The sequence below is a fragment of the Anneissia japonica genome, unplaced genomic scaffold (genome assembly GCF_011630105.1).
Source record: "Anneissia japonica isolate Jap-2015-1 unplaced genomic scaffold, ASM1163010v1 scaffold1483_len710385_cov172, whole genome shotgun sequence".
Lineage (NCBI taxonomy): Eukaryota > Metazoa > Echinodermata > Crinoidea > Comatulida > Comatulidae > Anneissia > Anneissia japonica.
The window spans coordinates 321,440-342,698 of record NW_022732828.1 but is presented as its reverse complement, the minus strand read 5'-3'; the positions used below and the strand labels follow the sequence as shown (position 1 = coordinate 342,698).

Below are 21,259 nucleotides of genomic sequence, written 5' to 3'. Positions count from 1 at the left end.
GTGTTCCACCGAAATGCATGGTGGGAATACGAAAAATGGGACGCCCCCTACAGCTGGATCTAAAAAAAACTTGTTCCAAACTTTTGTTACCAAGTCGTCGCGTATTTTATTATCAATTCTCAACAAAGATACTAGATATAAAAACAAACTGGAATAGCACCCAGACAGTGACATCGGTGAATACATAACCTCCTTGGTGGCGGTAGAAATCGTTGCTATATCCAAACAATACACAAAACAATTAAAGCATAATCATGAATCAGTTAAGAATAAAACAAAAATACAGCGCAGAATCGCATGCCCTTACGCACTCTTAGTGAAAAAGTTTTCCTCCATTAGTGGAAAAGGAAGGGCGCCTTTTGCGTCTGGATATACTTAGCAACAGAAGCGCGCCCTGTACGTTGGGCACGAAGTATGGGAAACTTGCATGGTAAAAAGAAGGGCGCCGCCTACGTTGGGCACGACTTCCGCCTCATTTTTACAATGCGAGAACTCTATCTTGTATTTCTAGTATCTTTGTTAAGACCCAGTAGTTGTATGCAACCTTTGGTCAGGTGCACACAAAGCCCTTCTTTGACCTGCTGAATACTTTTCTATGTTCTCTGTTTTTAAAAGGGAAAAATCCATTCCAATTTCATTATCATCACCTTTAGATTTTTAGATGCTCTGTTGTATTGTGTATGCTTTGCAGCATGTATGTAGTGCCTGTGTAGAGGTAATAACTGTTAGCTCTTGCATTTTGAAATTTATATATTAAAATGATGATATAAGTGACACTGACAGAAATATGTAACATTTTTCACCTTTTTGAAAGTTAATTTTCTTGTTTGTATCAACTAACTTTTTGAAACGTGGGGATATTTTGTTGCAAATGTTCCATTTGTGGTTTGTTTTTATGATGCAAAATGCATTGAAACTTGTGTTGCATGTTGTTTATAGTTTGTCTGTTATGTCACTAACATTTGTCTCTATACATACATGTTGCCTACATTGTTTCCAAAGTTTGCTTTCAGTACACACATACTGTAGCCTACAGTACTTTGTTGTCAATATTTGTCTCCATCCACACATACAGTATATTAGTTTGTACAATCATACTCATTAGCATTCATTGCCCACATTATTGGCAACATTTTTCCATTGCATACAATGTTGTCAACATTTTTTTAATCTACATTTGATGTCTACATGTTCTGTCCAGATAAACTGTTGTTATATATCCATATAGAGTCATGATGTGCCTATATATGGTAATGATGTGATGACATCATGGTTATATTTAGGTATGTCACATAAAATTTGATAGTGTGGACTGGGATTAAGCAACGATACTCCATTAGTACAAGGTGCAAGGATATCAAAATGTGATTCCTTCCAGTTCTACACATCTTGCTAACATTTACTTTCATTCAGTCAGTCACATATTTTCTTATGATTATTCTTATAACATAGTATTATTTGAAGGCTTGCATGGCAAATATACAGTGAATACTTGTGGTACCATACATGGATATTCTTGAAATGTAGTACTGTACTAAGAGTTTAGAATAGCTTTATTAGATTTCTCTTTATTCCTGTTCCGGAGTTGAGATAATCTCAACTCTTTAAGAGCTCAATGTAGAAATACTGTATCACATGTGGTGTTCTGCAAATAATCGCTATTTTTGCTTGAACTTATTTCTCTTAATATAATGGTTATGTTGACTAACAGTAACAATGTGATGTACAGTAAGATGCTGACCTCTAACAAATAATAAAAATAAATATGATTTATATAGCACACATGTCCACTTTAGAAAGTGCTCAAGGTGCTACAGAGGGAGCATGAAAACAATGAAACTAGAAAGCATGGAAATTAACTAATGAAATGTTCTCATGTATGCTTGCAAAACCTATGATTATTGGTGTGAGTGTGGATTGTTTGCATGTATTGTGTGGGTGTCTGTAACGGCTCCCTTTTGTAAAGTAAATGTTTTAAATTGTCTAATTCCAATTATATTTTACAAGTACAGTATTATCATATTATTCTATACAATAACTATGAAGATATAATAGTGATTTTGAAGATTTATGGTAAATATTGATAATAATGAAATAAACAATACAAAATTAGGAGAGTCTAATATTTAGTTCAACAACACTTAAAAAAAATTAGAAATGAAATGTTTCAATTCTTGCTCTGAAAAGTGTCTCTCTCTAAAAGGATATCTATCCACAATCTTCTTAATTCCAAGCCATGTAGGGCAAAAACATTATTGCTAGTGTCTTCTTCCCCATTTTATGACTGTTAACAATGTCAGGTTTATTGGAATCACCCAACAGGAGAGCAAGGTCACTTCAAGATGAAGCCAAATTGAACAGTAGAAAATAATCTAAAATCATTTTTCAAATCATTACTAAAGACAGTTCTAAATTTGCAGCCAAACCACCATCCTCCCATCCAATTATTTATGTCCCCATTCCCTTCCTTTAAATGCTATATACCGTAAATGTTTGAATAAGTGCCACTCTCGAATAAGCGCCGCACCAAACCAAAAGTATATTATTGCCCTATGTGCAATTAAGCACTGAAGCCTCCACAAATTTTATAAGTGCTGCAGCGCTTATCTGACCATTTACAGTAATGCCAATTTTTGCCTCTCGACTAAAACTGACTCCACCTGCCTAAGCCTCTTAGACTTAGTTCGAAGTGTTAACTCTTTTATCCTGTTAAGTGGAGAGTGACTGAAAGATGAGAAATGCATTGAGAAAAAATGATTAGTATAAAAAAAATTAAATTACTTGAACAGATTGTGGGTTATTCCATTCAAGATAATCATTTCCCTTTGTCATCTTAATTCAATCACCCTTCATACTAGCCAAGGTTTTGTTGTTGTGATAGGCCTACCCCCTTTTATTTTTCAATGAGTAATCTTGCTAAATTTACCATCAGTTGCAGTCCACTGTTTTATCACGTTTTTTGCACATGTCATATTCCTCTTAATCAAGGTCATCATTTATACATGTCAAAGCATAGGAGATCCCAGACAGGCTGTTTTTTAAATTGGTTTTGTGAATCTTATTAAAGGGGTTGGTTGTAAGTATGAAATCTTCATTCCCTACGCCATTGTGATAAGAAAAAAAAACTTGATCATGACTCCGGTCAATTTAAAAAAAAAATCATGTTTTGATTTATTTCTGCATCTTTTTTGTGGGGGGTTGGGAGGGAGGTGGTGGAGCAGCAATCCCTTTTTTTTTCTATTGCAAAATAATCAGAAGATCCTATAGGAATCCAATCATTCTCATATTAAGTAATGGTGTCTATGCCTGGCATACTGTAGACCTACAGATATACCAACATCAAATAGACCTCATGCCTGATGTCCAAATATATTTTAAATAGTGATGCCTAAATTAAATAAAATAATACAATATACTACTAAACAATAAAAGCTCCTGATCATTCTCTTTCTTTAAAGATACACCATCTTTAATAAGCTAAAAAATTAAATTGCAAACTATAATGAAAAAAATTATTATTCCCCTAACGGACATAAGTATAACTTTCCTAGATTATTTTGCATAACCTCATTTTAAGGATTTAAACTTTGTAATTTTTGAAACTAATTTTAATCTTTTAATGAACAGATATCTTGAAAATAAACACTCATGAAAAACTTGGTTAGCTTTTTTTGGCAATAAAATTTTTTGTATGTAAATTTAAACACTCATTTTCTCAATGCTATTGTTACTGTCCTGTAAACTTTAGTTGAAAATCTGAAATCAGTTCAAAATTTATTTTCCCAAGAGATTGAATGGTATTTATAAAACAAGGTCTTTTTATTGAACATTATTAGCAACACTCATCTCAATATTATTTGCAATGATATATGATATATAGTATATCAAAATAATATTTCTGAATGTAATGCAAAAATATGTACAGTAATACAGTAAAACAAATTTATTTCGGATTGCTATGTTTTAAGTGCGTCTTAATATGGTGGACATACAGATAATATACAACAGTACAGTAAGAAAGATATATTTCTAAAATCTATAAGTAGTTTCAATAATTTCTAAAATATATAAATATTTTTCAAATAGTGGTGAAATTGATGGTTGCAACTTATCTACTAGTTTCAAGAATTTCTTATCTGGAAAATAATAATTAGCATTATAAGTCAATCGTGACATCATCAATGCAACTCCCAATGTTATTTGCCTATCCCCCACAGTCCAATAATTTTTCAAAGTGGATGCTTGGCTTGATTTTTTTTTTAGGTTTGTGTAGAAAAAAATAAATTCCTCATTTTTTCGTCACCACAAAGATATCGCATAGCGTGATGAATATTGAATTGTAATTTTAAAAATTACTTTCGTAAAACAAGGTTAATTAGAACCCGTCCTACTAGCCTAGGCTAGGCCTAGGTCGTAGCCTAGCATTGTTATGAAATCATCGCACAATTTTTACCTGTCTGCTCCAACCAAAAATTCAGTAACTGTATTATCTTTCTAATTCTTTAAAATGTTTATTTCTCTGACGAATGTCTATCAAAATAGCATTACAAACAAGTTATTCTAACACAATAGGCCTGCAAATTACAATAGTTATTCATCGTGTCCGTACTGACTACTGTTGATGTACGTGTAGTTAACACGTATTACAGGGGCACAAATTTAATCAGCATACACGTACAGCTAGGTAAATGTAAATATGCACATAGTATACTGATCATATCATTGTAGCATCCGATGACTGCTACAACAGTTGGTTATCAAAACCAACATTAAAACACATCGATTGACTTTATAAAGCAATTAGTAGAGCATGCATCGTACACTAGCGGAAAATTATTATACTTAAGTTACTTGATTGTGCTTATTTTTTAGTCTACTATTTTTCATCTCTGTGATTTGCATTGATTTCATAACTTGTATGTGGACTGAATGATTAATTGTGTTAATTGGTTGCTTGATTAATTAATTTATGTAATTTCTTACTAATTGTTTTACTAACTGTTTTATTGATGTATGATGTAATTAGGATATTAAGTAATGAATTGGTTTCTGTTATTTCACTGTCAGAACATTGCCTATGCATGCTTTTCACTAAATAGGAGGATAAATTGACTATATTTTTATGTCATACTTTTGGATTTTATTTTCAGGAAAATGGCTCTGATAAAGGCAAACCATGGTGGAAACACTTAATAGGTAGACACACTTTATGGTACTACATATATACATAGGTGTATAACATTTTTTTTTTGATATTTTGTTGTTATATTTAAAAAAATCTTCAATAATCTATATCTATCAAAGGATCAAGTAATTTATCGGATTTTCGTATATTTATAGACTTTTTTCTACAAAAAATCCTTGAATTGTACCACTTACATTTTGACTGATTTGTGAGCAATTTTAATGATTGTTATTCTTACAGGAAGTAGAAAACCAAAGAATCGAACAACCAAGGAGGAGGCGAAAGATCTGGGAGAAAAACGGAAGAAGAGTTCAAGTACCGAGGGAATCCAGATCACTGGTATTAGTAACCACGGCTTACAAGATGTCTATAGTCAGGGTAACATTACCATCTATTTTATATATGTTTATTTTATTTTATTTTTTTTCTTCAATTTTATATTGTATATACATTGTCACAGTATCTGCTACAAATGAATGTCTATTAATATCTTTATAATAATAATTTTTCTAATTAAAGTCCAAAGCTGCTAAAGTCCATGAAAACCCCGGACCCAAATGTGGTTTTTAGTTGGAGGGAGAATATAGCAACTATACTATTCCTACATCTACATGTAGCTTACTTAACATACTGGTTTTTTATAGTTTTTTCTTAGCATAATGCTGGATTTCAATGCACTATATCTCTTTTATATCTGTTTCTTGCTTCCTTCACAAGTACATCACGAATTACAAAATAATACCTCACACCAAAGAGTATAAATAGAACAAGAGAGCTACAACGTTCATTGAGAGCGAAAAAAAAACGATACGCCCTACGCAGCTAGTGTAGGACGCCAACTAACGCTTGTATGTTTTTTATTACCCAGTACTCCACCGCGCACGGTCGGTTTGTCTGTTTGTCTGTTCTCCACAAGATACTGTACTTTTGTTTTCTGCTTACTGAGTTTATAGCGGGCGTGCTTCTACCGCGCTGCGCAGCGCTGCACTGGGTAATAAAAAGAACATACAACCGTTAGTGGGCGTCCTACACAGGCGTGACGTTTTTACAAACAGGACTTTGCTCTCTTGTTCTATTTATACTCTTTGCTCACACACACCGACAGTCACAGATGAGTGAATTCGTTCTGCGTTCTCGTTCTACATTCATAATCAAATTATCCTTATTGAAGAAGCTGATACCCACCCCCATACTCCCAATTCTTCTGTCTTCCCAACAGCTGCATCATGATTTTTTTTTTTATGTGATCAGAATAATTCTTTACTGTTTATTTAGATGATGGCAATATTGGTATGATGTCATCGTCAGTACCTGATACTACAAGTGAAGATATTTTAGATAAGTACCGTGGTCTCGGCAAAACGCAATCACATGATCACTTAGCAGACGTAGATGAAGCAGGTAATGTAACCAATGAGGGCAGCAAACTGACATTTTTTTTATTTTAGTTTCCAATAGCCAACTCACATTTCAACACCACAGACCAGATTACATATGTAAGCTTGTATAATGCTACTAAGTACCTAATTAGATTTCAGATCCTAAAATATATGCTGCATTTACATTCCTTAAAATTCTTTAGAAAAATCTTTTCTATATTTGAGGGGTATTATATAAAAATAGGTGATGATTATGCATGTACATTTAATAAATATTCATGACATTTTACTTGTAGCAGTTTCGCTATTTTGTATTTAAGTATTACCATAAAAGCTAATATGAAATACAATGTGTGTACTGAATCGTATAGACCATTGTAAAATTTTGGTGTCTGGTTCACATTTATCTGCTGCTCTTCTCGTTTTTAACATGGAGCTCTGAAATGCAAGCATAAAAAAGCTCATCTTTCAGAATACAGAATAACCTATTGATTTTTTGTGCAATATGACCCATGTGCATGTTAAAGAAGAAATATTTTCTTTGGAAAAGAATAAGAGATTGTCTCCCAGTGTGCTGTCCAGTCACCACCAGAAGGATCCCACTGGAAATATATTTTCGGACATTAGTGGGTCAAATTCTCATGTTCACATCAAATAAATTCATTCCCGTGCTCAATTGGAACAAGCAAAATGTGGCAGCAATGTTAAAGTATGGGTAATCATTCAGGTCTTGTCTTAATTTGTGCATTCATACAGGTGGCTTTAAGGGAGGTGTTCTAAATGGGACCATGCCAGAAAATAATTGATTAGAAATCATTCTCATAATCCACTCCAATTTTAAATTTTTTTATTTTTTTCTACAGACAATTTGCTTTCATTTGGCATGGTCCAAGATCGTCAACAATCCATGAGCGATCAAGACGGTCAGTCGATTGACAGTGATCTCGAGTCATCATACTCTTTCCAGGACGCAAAGCGTAAACTGCGTATCGTCTTGTGTGCCGCTGACTTCCACACGCTTCCCTGGCTGACAAACTTCTCACACAGGCACCGTGCACGCTCCATTATCGGGAGCATCATACAAAAGGACATCTCTAGCTATCCTGAGAATGAGCTGATTGCTTTTCTGAAAGTTCAGTTAGCTGAGGCTATCAACTTGCAGAACAAATCGCTGATAGCCCAGCTGCATGAAACGCTGAGATGTGTGGCCAGCTTTGATGATGACACGTAAGTCATGCCCTAACACATCTTTGCATTTATGATAAACGTGTCAAATAACTTTTCATAGGAAAATAATAATAATAATAATAATAATAACAACAACAATTTGGGGAGCCCATCCACTCTTTGTTCAGCTATTTTTTTCTTGCTGCTGGGTAAACATCCATCTCCCACCCAAGGCTAAGGCCCGTAGATAGGGTTGCCGGTTAATTTTGTTAAAGGGAAACTATGCTGAAAGCATGTTCGCTCATGGTAACTTAGTTCTGGGGTTGAGTTTGCTAAGAGAAAGCTTTACTACTCTGTTAGCCGTTAATTCTTTAAACAGGAGTAATTTTTGCAAAACAATGTTTCTTGGGGCAGATTCAGCTCCATATTATTGATTTTCATGGCAGTGAGCTATATTGGCACATGACTTAAACCATCTTAAGAGCCATTTTATGTTACTTTCTCTTTAAGGTCATTAAAGTGTTTCATTCCCTACCGTCAGTTTTATTCTGTCTTATCTTTCATTAGTTCTAAAAGGCTGGTAGCATCATTGACTGAAGACTATGAGAATCGCAGCCCGTACATCTGTTACTTGGTGTTGTCTCGTAAAGGATTAATTGCTTCCAAGTCGCACCTTGAGAGGCTCTTAGAACGAGTTGAAAGGTAGGTGTTAAAGAATAGAAAACCAGAGGTACATTACTAGGTCTATACATACATATTAGCAGTAACAAAAAATAACATCTTATTCTATGAGATTACTTACATATGGTTGAAATCGTGTAAATATGGGTATCTATAACCAAGCATAGACATCTAGGCCTAGGTTCACGTATGTTTCGCTTTGACAACCAGCTGTCTAAAGAAATTAAAATGTTCGAGAAAAAGTTTTCGATCACGTGACTAAATGACGCTCGCTGATTATTCGGTTTATCTGTCAATCAAATCTCGTTGAGATGTTAATTGAAAACTACCTCCAATTAAAGAGCACTTTTCCTTTGTGCTATATTAACAAATGTCTATTATCTTTATTTTTCTAATTAGAAACTAAAGCTGCTAAAGATCACGGAAACACCAGTACCAAAAGTGGACTCTAATTGGAGGGAGACCTCTAATATATATTCCCATCAGCTGAATTATATACATGAACTTCCTTGATATCAGTAAAATCATGCATCAGTTTTGTTTTTTAGCATCCATTGTGAAAATCCACTTCCACAAATTAAGTTTTTTTTTTGTTTTTTTTTTCAAAAATTTTATGATAAAACAAACCTAGAATAAATTCCATCATCAACCTAAACATGAAACAGACCATGAAAGGTAAAAATGTTTCTGAGCATACAGTATTCACCCCTTCTTCTTGCAGAGATAAGTATGTCAGTAACAAGTATTTTACCTCTGTGTGTGTGAGACTTTTCCTTGGGCGCCAAGAAGAGGCAATCCATAAGTTCATTAGTGATTTCAAACGGTTAACTGTTTCAGACGAAAAGGTAAATTTTCTTGATTTATCATAGCTACTTTGTTATTGATGATTCTGTGTATGTAACAAATGTATTATAGTCATTCGTAAAAACATTGTAAATTTCTTTTTGGTTTGTAGACTGATTTAGTTGAGCACTTTCTTAGCTGCTTGAAGAACTGGATCCAACAAGATGCTATTTGGCAGTGTAAGTTAAGGGCTATTATTTACATTGTAATGTGATTTCAGTGATAATAAGGATGTAAAAAAAGGGTTTGTTTCTCATTTAGATTGATAATAACAACAAAAATTGGACAGGAAAAAATAGTCTAGTGATGCACTTACATATTGTATTAGCAGTCTTTTCTGTTCCACTAGTATAACTTTAGAATGGAGTGAACCTAAAGTCCTGGGTTTGTTTAAATGCATTCACACTCCTTAATTTTTTGTTATATTAAGTCCCACTACATTACATTGATGGTTACAATTTCTTCTTTAAACAGCTGCTAGTGAGATCCAGAAGTTAGATGCAGAGGTAGCAACAGAGCGTGCTATCATGGGTCGCATATATCAGTTAGCACTTTACCCAAATGCAGAGGGTGACATCCATCGAGATCAGTAAGTACTATGTTACTAAAAATGTATAACAAATGTCTATTATACAAATAATTGACTGCTCATGAAGGGAACTGTGAAATCTATTGCCCAAGGTGATTTGGAGACAATAGCCTACTATCTTCCCGAGAGCCAAAGGCCCGAGGCAAGATAGCAGTTGAAGTTATTACCCATTTTTTAACCAATCAGATGCCTGGAATCTATGTATGCGGTATATAACTTAAGTTACTGCTCCCTTCTCTTCAGTTCTTCCTGTTTTTCATTATTGCCGGTGCATCCTTCCAGTTTATAAAACCACACTTTCTCCTGTAGTTTAGCTCCTTGTGTTTTTGGGTCTTCCACAATCTCTTTTCCCTTCTGGTACCCGAGATAGTGTATTAAATAAATAAATTAATATATCTATAAATTCAGTATTGTGGTTGTCTTTATAGAGTGCTTTTTGAACATATTCAACGGCTGTCTAAAGTGGTAACAGCTTCACACAGATCTCTACAGATTCCAGAAAAGTATAGGAGGGAATCCCCCTGGCCTGCTGCTCAAGCTGAAATTCTTAACATCAATGTATACAAAGTAAGCACATGATAATATAACAAACATCTAAAGCCCTGCCCAGATTATCAAATTTTCTTTGTTTTTGTCTAATTTAATTTAATAGTCCGGACAGGGTTTTATATCAGATTTTGTGAAACTTGACAAAATTTAATCAGACTTCTGCATTGTGCTGATCTGGCAGACAAAATTATGATATCTGACAGATAAAATCATGATAGTGTTGGTCATTGTGAGGCTTGAACCACATAGTATGACTTAAGTCAAAGAATGGAAGAAGAAAATAGTTATCAATGATTAACCAACATTTTAGTACAGACATCCTAAAAAAATTGCTGTTAGAAGGTTGAAAGACTATTAAAACAGTATCATTTAAACATCCACTTATTGATGAGGATTTTTTTTCTAATTGTAAGATAGTAACTTATTAAAATATACAAATTAAGCAGTTCATTAATTTTTTGAAAATAATAAGTTATATTTGATATATGTGGCAGTGATATTTTAATGTATTGTTTTTCTTTCTTTGCAGACCCCTAAAGATAAATTGCAGTGTGTTCTTCGCTGTTGCTCCATTATAATGAACCTACTGAACATGGCCAGCGACAACTCTGTCCCTGGTGCAGATGACTTTGTACCTGTCATGGTATTTGTCTTGATCAAAGCCAACCCACCGAGCCTCCTCTCGACAGTACAGTACGTCAACAGTTTCTATGACAACCGGTTAAGTGGCGAAGAGATGTACTGGTGGATGCAGTTTTCAGCTGCAATTGAATTTATAAAAACGATCGATGACAGAAAGTGATTTGACTGATGCTATGTATTAATCATGTTACATATCAGTTACAGAAGGGAGTAATTGATTGATTATTTGATCAAATAATTAATTACTTGATTAATTAGTTGATTGTTTAATTACTTGATTGATCAATTAATTGATTTAAAATTAATTAACATATTTTTACCAAATCAGATATGAGATGATTGTATATCACTGTGATGAGGATATCAGAAATGATTTTAGCGTTTCTTGTTTTTAATTCAAATTGAATAACTAGGCGAAAGCTAGGCAGTAAAGTGTCAGGATTTGTCTATCAAGGCCCAAAGGATGCCCAGAACCCCTCTGAAGCATCAGATAATTTGAGGATTACGAAAAACTTGTTTCATCGATTTTAGAGTTTGTCTGTAAAAATATATATAAATGTTTTATTCTCCCAACAAATTGTTTTTAGGTCCCTTGCAGGAAGGTGGTACTGTCCCTGATGGGGTTCTTTTCCCGATAAAGCCCCCATTAACTGACAGTATCTAATTAGAATTTATCTGCTACATATGTTTGTTTCAGACATCTACAGTAAAGTGTCTTCCTATGTCATGTTAATGCTTGTACTTATAGTGAACAAATCCAACATTAATCTGGGCTATTATGTTTTATACACTTGAGTGATAAATATTCTCATATTAAATGTTTTACCAAACACTTTTTTTTAAAAGTCCATACTGTACCCTAAAGTGTGTGTATATATGATTAATTATAGGTTAAGGGTGCTCTTGTTATTTCTACTCTCTGATGGGCAGGGTGAATGAACTTTTCTCATTCCTCCCTCCCCACTACTTTAATATAATAATCATTGTCATTGTTTGTGAAGGGGTAGTTTATTGTATCATGTGGTACTACAGGTGAGGTGAGGGTAGAGACGCGCAGGTGCAGTTTGACAGTATTTTTGTACTTCATGGATTTGCTTGAATGATCTCATATTGATAATCCAGTTGTGATGAGATCCACGGTGATATACGATGACCATCCAAAAATGATATAATCCACATTGAATGAGTTGAAATCTCACAAACGATACTTAAGGAAACGAAGGACATAAGATCAAAACAGTTACAGTTTATTATTCAAACATGCGGTAACTGAAACATGTTTCTTTTTCCCAAAGCGCCCTCAACATTATCGAAACATCTAAGAATTATATTCCATAACACAAGTATTGAATTAAAAATAATTGACTAAAATTGCACTCGTGACATTATGGGTAATCAGTAAAACCTCAAAACCATCTGTGTGTTAACAGTAAAAATATGCTTTTATTTTCGTCTTTGTTCTGGTTTTCCCACAATCATATTCAATATTAAAACCGGGCACACATTGCAGCAGTCATTTGATTGTCAGCAGACAAATCAAATACATCTCGGCTCTGTGAGCTGATTGTGCACCTCGTTGGGTTGTGCTCTTTACAGAAACATGTCAGCGTAGAGTATCTCTGGCTTAGCTCACCAAGCTTCTGCATTGAAATGAACCATATAATGTCTGTTGTTTCTTTAACGTATGGGTGCAGTATGCCATATCATGCCCATATATGGGCAAATCATACATTTGGTGGACAGAACTTGTGTCATTATAAGACAAGCAGAGTGAATTTAGTTCCTTAATTTTAGAAGAAACTGGCATATCCAAAATGCTATGAGATTTGTTTAAATGATAAATCACAAGGTTTTTATTATTGAGGATGTCCATGGTTTTATTATTGCTTGCCATTTAAATTGAACTCACTGCCAGGGATTTAAACTAGCATTTTAGTAAATCAATTGTAATATACTGTCTTACAGGGAAGCATGTGTACACCTCAGTACTGTACTAATTCTGTTTTAATTAGAGTGGATCAATGTTCAGTGACTTTGCACTTCTTTTATGTATTTAAAGCTGGTCCTAGAATGCATTGTGTTAGTACTTATACTAATATATATTATATATATTGCTTGCTTGATTTATTGATTGGTTGTATGATTAATTGGTAGTGATTGGTGATGTAGTTCCTTGGTTGATAAATTGTTTAATTGATAGATTTCAGTGATTGATTGATTAATTGATTGATTGATTAATTGATTGATTGATTGATTGTTTGATTGATTGTTAGTAGTGTATATTGCAGTGTATTAATACACTTGAAAAATCAGTCACATTGTTTACTTTAAAGTGTAATAGTTTACAGTATGAGTCAGTCAATATATAACTAGCTGTGTTAGTAAAGAAGATTAATATTAATATATTATGTTTATGACTCATGTAAAATAATGTCTGAAAATTTGTTTTTTAAATTGAATTATTTCTTTTTTTATGTATCATTTCATAATCAATTAATGATATAGAATATTGTAATTAGTATCTTTTGATTGTTTTATCATCAATGTTTTTTTTTTTTTTTTTTTTTGAAAGGTAGCGTTGAGAGAATTTGTCTCCGTCATCCGCAATGTTTAGGGTGTTTGTATATGGAATTACTTTAATGACAAGTATGTTATTTGTAAAGCATATGTCTATATTATATGTATTTTATTAAGCATGTATATGTATAAAATTAGTAAAAATATTCTCCAGATTCTTGCATTATTAAATAAATCATATGTCTGAATTTTTGTAAACTCTGTTAACATAGTCAGATTTAATTTTAAATCTTACTTTCTCAATTTTTTTTTATTAAATATTATTATTTTACTTTCATTTATTGTGAAAAAACATCTTTTTATGCTTGTTTTATAATTTTTCTGATCATATGGCTAGACAAATCACAAAACATCCTCCTGATTTTTAATTTGGCAGAATCTTTCACTACATGAATATACATTATTTTCTATAATGATTTTTTTTCTTGCACTATGAGATATGCCTGGTAAAAGGTTTTTTGTTATCCTTTATATTATATATTTTTATATTATACAATAATACTATATATCTTATCTGTTTTTTTTTATCCTTTGTTTTTGATATTTTTTCCTTCAGTACTTTAATATAACAATTGTAAAACAAGTTTCCTTGTATTCAGTGGCGTATCTAGGGGTATGGGGGAACTACAGGGCCCCCCCCCCCTCAGTCCCTTTCAAAAAATCATGGTCAAGTAGTTAAAAGTCAACTAAAATCACCTTTTTTTTTCGAATTAGCGCCCCTCAACTGATTATCAAGCCCCCCCACTTCAACTTCGCGTCCCTCATCATTTCAAGACTTCTAGATCCACCACTGTTTTTTTTTTTCTTAATTTCTTAAAGCCATTTCCGCAAAATTTGTTTAATGACATTGGTGGCGCTATATATTCTATGAGGAAAAAGTGTAGGTACCCAACGAAGGGCCACGCCTTCACAGGCTCACCATGATTGGGGCTGAGGTGATGATATTTTTTTAGAATAGGCACCTTTAGAAGCCGGAAATGGCACTGTCGGACAGCAAAAAATTATTGGCAACCAAAGTTTAGGCCTAGACTTGGGACCCTGGCAATCTTAAAAATTCTTAAAAAAAAAAAAAGGCAATCTTAAAAATTCTTTAAAAAAAAAAAAAAACTGTTACAGTATTATATTTGGATGAAATTATGGAGTTATACAATCCTCCGGAAATATATTTTTAAAAAAATATGGTAAATATTATAATTTTAAGAAGAAGAAAATAATGCTGGCATACCTATTTAACCAAGGCTTCAATATCAGGATTAATAGGTAAATTAAAAATAAAAGTGAATTAAAGATATACTGCCTATTTGTTTAGCTTGTCAATTATACATAGTACCATTCTATGTCAAGTAAATTTAATTTTTTGTAGTAAAAACCCTGTAAATCATGAAAACTGATGTTTTAATATGTTTAATTGAAAATTATTTGAGCAAATTAGTGTAATTACATTTTTTAGAGGTTTTTCATGTTTTACCATGGACAGTATATCTTTAAGCTAGAGATTTATATATTACAGTAGTTATTTTTAATGATTTCTTTTTTAGAATTATATTATGGGATTGCTTTTAGTCTGGTGTAGAAAATTGTTTTCAACAGCTCTGTAGTCTTTGTGCATCTTACTCTGAAGTGTGAATAGTGTTCTGTGATTGCTAACGCATGGCTTATACTAGCCTTTTAAAAAAGCTTTTTTCCAGCAGTGTGCTAGCTACCTTTGCAACTTGTGTGAAATAGAAATTAAAGTGACATGAAAATGAAATGGTGTGTTTATGAAGCTTTTGTTGTACCAGTTTTATACTTAGCAGACTATTTCTTAGATAATATTAACAGAAATACACAAGCATGTGACAACTTCTGAAATCAACTCATCTTACAGTATGTAGACATGTATTTGGTACACTATCTAAAAAGTACACATATTCACAATTAATTAGTACATACAAATATGGAGAATTTTTTTTAATGTTTTGAGCAAACATTACAGTAGTCTAATATGGCAAGACTTTTTTTATACTTTGTTTAGCAAACCCGCCGCCCGCCACTAATGATTACAAATAAAAATAAAATATTATTTTTGGCTAATTAACTCACCTGCAGCTACAAAAAAATTGGAAATCTCCAAAAATACATATTTCTTCCTAATTATATAAATTTAAAGCATTTAACCATCCCATTACTACACTGTTTACATTCAACAATAAAATTTTGTTTTTATTTCTCCGTCTGGATGTTTTTGGAAAAACTATTTGCCAAATAAGAAAACAACATTTTATTTTTATATTTTTTTTCTCCCTCTGACGATCTTTAAAAAAACATAAGTTCGCGAAACAATTGTTAACGCCCCCTATTTCCTGACATATCGGTTGAGTGAACACAACCACCAATGAAACGCATGCGCCGAATAGAAAGTTTGTGGTTGCCTAAGTGCCGACAAAGATGGAGAACTATAAGGTAAATAAATAAAAAATAACATGAATTTGTTCTTTATTCGTTAATTAAAAGTTGATATTGTCATTATTAAGCATGCACATGTTCTTTAAAATTGTGCATATTTTCTTTTTAAGTTGTTACAACGTATGGGAAAAGGAGCACAAGGCTCTGTGTTTTTGGTTGAAGACCGACGAGACCAGGCGAAGTACGTACTGAAGAAGGTAGGTATAGGAATGGCTAGGCCTAGTCAATTTACTCTATTTGATTGTGTCGGCTTGCATGTCTGAGGGGTAGAACCTGCTCTACGTTTCTTACCTAGGCCTAGCCTAGTTCAGGTATTAGGCTTCGGGTTTTGTCCGGTTAAACTAGCGATCACTTACTTAATCACTACAAAAAAAAGAGAACATGCACTCCAACTTGGCAAGAAGGAAGAGAAGGGTAATTACCCCAGCGGAAAGGGAGGCTGGTATTCATGGTGGGAATTGCCCAGGGTGATGGGCAGGGGGGCGTTAGGCACAAATAAAAGAGTGCTTTGTTGCCTAATAATCATTGCTGATATATTAAGAAACACAAGTTGTAAGTATAGACCATGCCTCAGCTTTGACTCTGCCTTGTTTTGTAAGACCTTTGAATAAATGTGAAAAGGTATATAAATAAAAGTTATTTTCTTATTTACCAAAATGGCTACTACTGAAGCATCTCTAGGGCCTATGCCTAGGGGAGGAGAAAATTAAAATTAATGTAATTAACGAATAAAAATTGCTTTTGAGAGTGTCCTTTGTCTCATGTTGGAGATGGTCATGTCATGTTGTACAGATAATTATGTAGCAAACAATTCAGTTAAATAATTTAAAATAAGGAGAGTAAGTTCAATAAACAATTGTTCCACCATTTCAAATCATTATCTGTATTATTCCCCATCCACTATTGCATTTACTGTAGGTAGGTGCCTAGAATCGCTTCCAACTACTGCAAATGACTGAAGTAGGGAATTACTGATTATTATTCATTCTTCATTCGGGCAAGAAATTATGTTAATTACAAAACAATGAAGTACTAATAGACACCTTGATGTGCAATGTACAAGCCACAAACTCTATGAATAACCTGAATTACAGTGTTGTTTTGTGGTACCCAGAGATTTTGTTAACATGCTATGCATTTGGTTACTTTATACAGGTAGAATGCTCAGATGAAGGTGAGGCCAACAAAGCATTCAAAGAGGTAAGCCTATTAAAGGTCTTAAGCTCCATTTGACTTCTTAAAGTAAGCACTTTATCCACAGCTTATGTTAGTGTTAGTGAAGTTTGAGTATACAAGGGTTTTGCATCACTTGCCTATTAAGCATTAAAAATTATGGTACATCTATTTCTTCTGGATATGTGTACTATATGTAATTAAATACAACCTGATTGTTTCATAAAATTCATGGTATGAGTATTATTTATATAATAGATAAAATTGTAGTGAAAATTGATAAAGTTTTATATATACTAAATGTTTGCAGGTACATGCACAGTAAGTTAAAATAAATGGATGGACGGCATGGGTAAAACAAATCATTTTGTATTAATTGAAATCCTAGAAGATTTATAATTAAAAAAAAACATTTAAGTGATTATTAAAATTTGTTAATATTAACAATTACAAAACATTTTAGCTTAGTCGAGTCATGAAGTACTGTGAAGGGGTAAAATAATCTTCATATTATCTGTTCTTGAAATTAATCAGTTTAATAGTACTGTACTTGTCTCAAGTATGCTATTGGTTGGGCCCATTGATTTTTCATATTTCATTTCAAACCAGCACAGTCTTAAACTGTTGATAAGAGCAAAATCTTCTTGAAATTAGTACTTGAAATTAATGAGTTTAATGTTATATTGACTTCAAGTACATTCTGCCTAGTAGCTATCCATTTATTTTAACTTACTGTGTAAGATGATATGTAAAGATGAAAGAGCTAAATCAATCTTCATAAAATTTGTACTTTAAATGGATAGCTTAACTTGATATGTTCCCCATGCATAACATGGCTGGTAGCTGTTCATCCATTTTATTTGTAATAGTAGTTTACTAAAAAGTAGTAATCTAGTAAATAATTATACATGCAAGATGATAATAGCTAAATAACTCTTTATAAAATCTGTATTTTAATTAGTTTAATTTTATACTTACCCAGATATATTATATCTAATAGATCTGTCCATCCATTTTAGCATGTAGTGTACCATATTTCAATAAAAAGTAAGAAATTTTGAGGTGGAAAATAAATCTTCATCTGTACTTTTAATTAATGAGTTTAATCATGTCTTCATTGATTTTATGCAAAACCTATCCATTTTAATTACAGTCTTGATTTAAGTAAGAGTAAATTATGTCTTCCTTTTTACTTTAAAGTGAATTAATTTTTATACTTGCCGAAAGTTGTTTCCTTTAGTGCTGATATGTGTCCATCAGCCCTGCTTCATTGACTCGCTAACGATCAACTTACTAATTAATCAATACTACAGCCTGTATTCAGGAAGGTAGTAACTAAAGGAAGCCAGCAGTGTAAATATCAAGGCATATTTGCACAAAGAGTTTAATTTCCGCACTGCATACTGTTTGCCAGTTTCAAACATTTCACTTTTTAGCAACCATTTCAGACATTCGTTTTTATCTTATACGTAGATACTTTCATTGATAATCTTCTAATGGTAATCTAACAATACAGTGTTTCTTCATAATATTCATACCATATCCCCAGGCCCCAGGGTGTTGGAGTGTATAGCTATGTAACTATGTAGGTCTGGTGCTTGTAAACAAATGTAAATCAGCAAAATTGCACTTGAAATACAATCAGAGTCAGATTCAATTAACAACACTGAATTGCTTTATTTACATTATTTGAAATACTAAAAGCTTAAAAGGGAACTAGAAAGATTTTTTTTTCTATAGGGGATTTTTAACATGTCATTATTAACTAAATATAATCAACTTTAAAATCATTTTTGGCCATTTTTTATGTAGTTATTAGGATTTACCCCTTTAGCACCGTGACGTCAGTGTAATGTACTGTAACCAAAAATCCCAGTGCTATATGATATTTGGTTACAGTACCTTTCCAGTGAAAAGTCCAAAAAAAAATGTTTTTGTTGCCCAATTTTACTGTCCCAAAGCCTTGAATGTTTGTGGTTGGCTCTTTCGCAAAGATGTTTTTCTATCAAGAGCTCAAAATACAAACAATACTAAGGATCTAAAAAAATGAGACCTTTATTTAAACTTGGATGTTAAACCTTGTAGTTACCTTTCATCAACAACAACAAAAATGCATGGATGAATTTGGCAAATATAAACTCTAAAATTATACCTTAGCCAATAGATTAAAATTAGAACCAAATACCATCCCACTGTATCTCTTTATCTCTCTATCTACTGTATCACTGACACTGATTTCTGATATCATCATATATGCTTTTTTTTGCAATTTTTTATTTTAGCCTAAAAAATAAATAACATTTATATTGCCAAACCAAAGTAGTGACTGTGTAAACACTATATAGACTAAAGTGTCTACTAACCTATACTTTGTTTTCACTGTGTTTACACAACCTTATACTAAAGTCTATTCACCATAACTAAAGAATGGTAAGTGCCTTGTTGGCCTGGACAAAGTCCTCCAAGCAGATTTGTTTTTTCATTCAAAGTGTTCCTTCCTTATCGTTCTAACTATGATTAATAATTCAGTGTCTATTAATGTGGAAGGTAGTTAGAGATGGGGTCAAGTGTTTTAGCAAATCACTTCGTACATTGTGTAGGTGTGATATTAGTTGAACATTCTTTCAGTTTGTTACAGTTTTTCCCAAAGGATACACAAGCTGCTTTGACAGTTTTTAAAATGGAAAATTAAAGCAGCTTGACTGAATCATTAAAATACCAGAAGTATACAATCCCATCAGGCCCATTTTTATGGTCTCAAAGACCATTATCATAACAATTTGAAAAATAAGTGGATAATGTATTACAATGTTAATACATATGGTAAAATTTATAATAAGGAGGTGTGTACTAATTTAAAATAATTTTAGAACTGTTTAATATACTCAGTTATGTAGTATTCCATCTCTGCAAATTACAATCTTGTGTGCTCCTCGTACGTATATGTGGCAAAGACAAGCCAAACCAGTCACTCGTCACAAATTGTGTTTCAGAGAAAATAGCTAAAACATGTTAGAATGTAAAATTTTTAAAAATTTATTTTATTTCACTAAACTAAGGTTTATATATTTATACATCTTTCTGTGACTGTTATTTTTCCCAATTTCAATGTTAAAACAACACTTTTTAATGATTTTATAATAGTTTCTGCATGAGAAATGCCTGAAATCATAAACATTGAAGGCTGATTTCTCATATATTGTTCTTTAAACAGCTGTATGCTTAAATGCTTGTAACTTCAGAAGGAAAGTTAGATTTGAACGAATTTTTTACCATTTTATAGCTCTTATTTTACTCTTTAACCCTATATTAATAACTCAAAATCGATTTTTGCGACAGAGTGACTGGTTTGGCTTGTCTTTGCCACATATGCTCTCAAATAGATTTCTGATGATGTCGCAAGTGCATTGGTCCGTCCAACGTTAGTAACAGACCATTAAGATATATTCTGTTATAATGAAGTGTTTCTAATAAAAATTTTATTCCAATTGAATTTTCCAATGGAAATTTAATTTCCATGGTTGATAATACTTAATTTTGAATTTGTACAGTTATTGTAATAATCAATAATGAAGACCATTGTTAGAAGATGTTTATTTTTAAACCAAGTGTAAAATAGTAGGTGATGTTGAGCTTGCATACAGTTGCGCATCACGCTAAGAGACTAAAAATATATATTTGAACATCACAGAGAGAGTACCTCCTTTGAGTTTTTTCTGTAAGTAAAGTTCAAACTGTTGATAAAAATATCAATTTGGATTGAATATTTATTCAAGTGACTCTACACCTTTGTATCGGTGGCACTCCAGTCAGTTTTGCAGTCTTACGTGTTACACAAGAGAATAAATGGTGAAAAATGTTAACTACCAAACTTAAGAAAAATTAAACAAATAATATGCTAATGATAAATAAAGTCAAATAAAACCAAATATCATTAAAAAAAAAAAATACCAATTAGCAAAAGATAATCAAGGAGAAAAATAAACAAAATATGTTGATTAGTTAAATTCTACTTAGGCCGGTGCTTTT

General features: G+C 32.5%; 2 protein-coding genes across 5 annotated transcripts in view; both read left to right on the top strand.

The window, feature by feature from the left end:
- Window positions 1-14,671, top strand: part of LOC117115816 (GTPase-activating protein and VPS9 domain-containing protein 1-like) — a 45,740-nt gene extending 31,069 nt beyond the window's left edge. For all 4 annotated transcript variants that reach the window (XM_033259758.1, XM_033259760.1, XM_033259759.1 and 1 more), the window contains 10 exons: window positions 5,151-5,196; window positions 5,426-5,563; window positions 6,461-6,586; window positions 7,428-7,791; window positions 8,299-8,433; window positions 9,134-9,257; window positions 9,368-9,434; window positions 9,730-9,844; window positions 10,273-10,411; window positions 10,923-14,671. In XM_033259758.1, the coding sequence (XP_033115649.1) occupies window positions 5,151-5,196; window positions 5,426-5,563; window positions 6,461-6,586; window positions 7,428-7,791; window positions 8,299-8,433; window positions 9,134-9,257; window positions 9,368-9,434; window positions 9,730-9,844; window positions 10,273-10,411; window positions 10,923-11,195 (1,527 nt within the window). In that variant the 3' untranslated portion in view covers window positions 11,196-14,671. The remainder of the gene's footprint in view (window positions 1-5,150; window positions 5,197-5,425; window positions 5,564-6,460; window positions 6,587-7,427; window positions 7,792-8,298; window positions 8,434-9,133; window positions 9,258-9,367; window positions 9,435-9,729; window positions 9,845-10,272; window positions 10,412-10,922) is intronic.
- A 1,316-nt stretch (window positions 14,672-15,987) lies between these two features.
- Window positions 15,988-21,259, top strand: part of LOC117115835 (serine/threonine kinase-like domain-containing protein STKLD1) — a 42,801-nt gene continuing 37,529 nt past the window's right edge. The window contains exons 1-3 of the mRNA XM_033259787.1: window positions 15,988-16,054; window positions 16,168-16,254; window positions 17,213-17,257. Coding sequence (XP_033115678.1) covers window positions 16,040-16,054; window positions 16,168-16,254; window positions 17,213-17,257 — 147 coding nt within the window. The 5' untranslated portion in view covers window positions 15,988-16,039. The remainder of the gene's footprint in view (window positions 16,055-16,167; window positions 16,255-17,212; window positions 17,258-21,259) is intronic.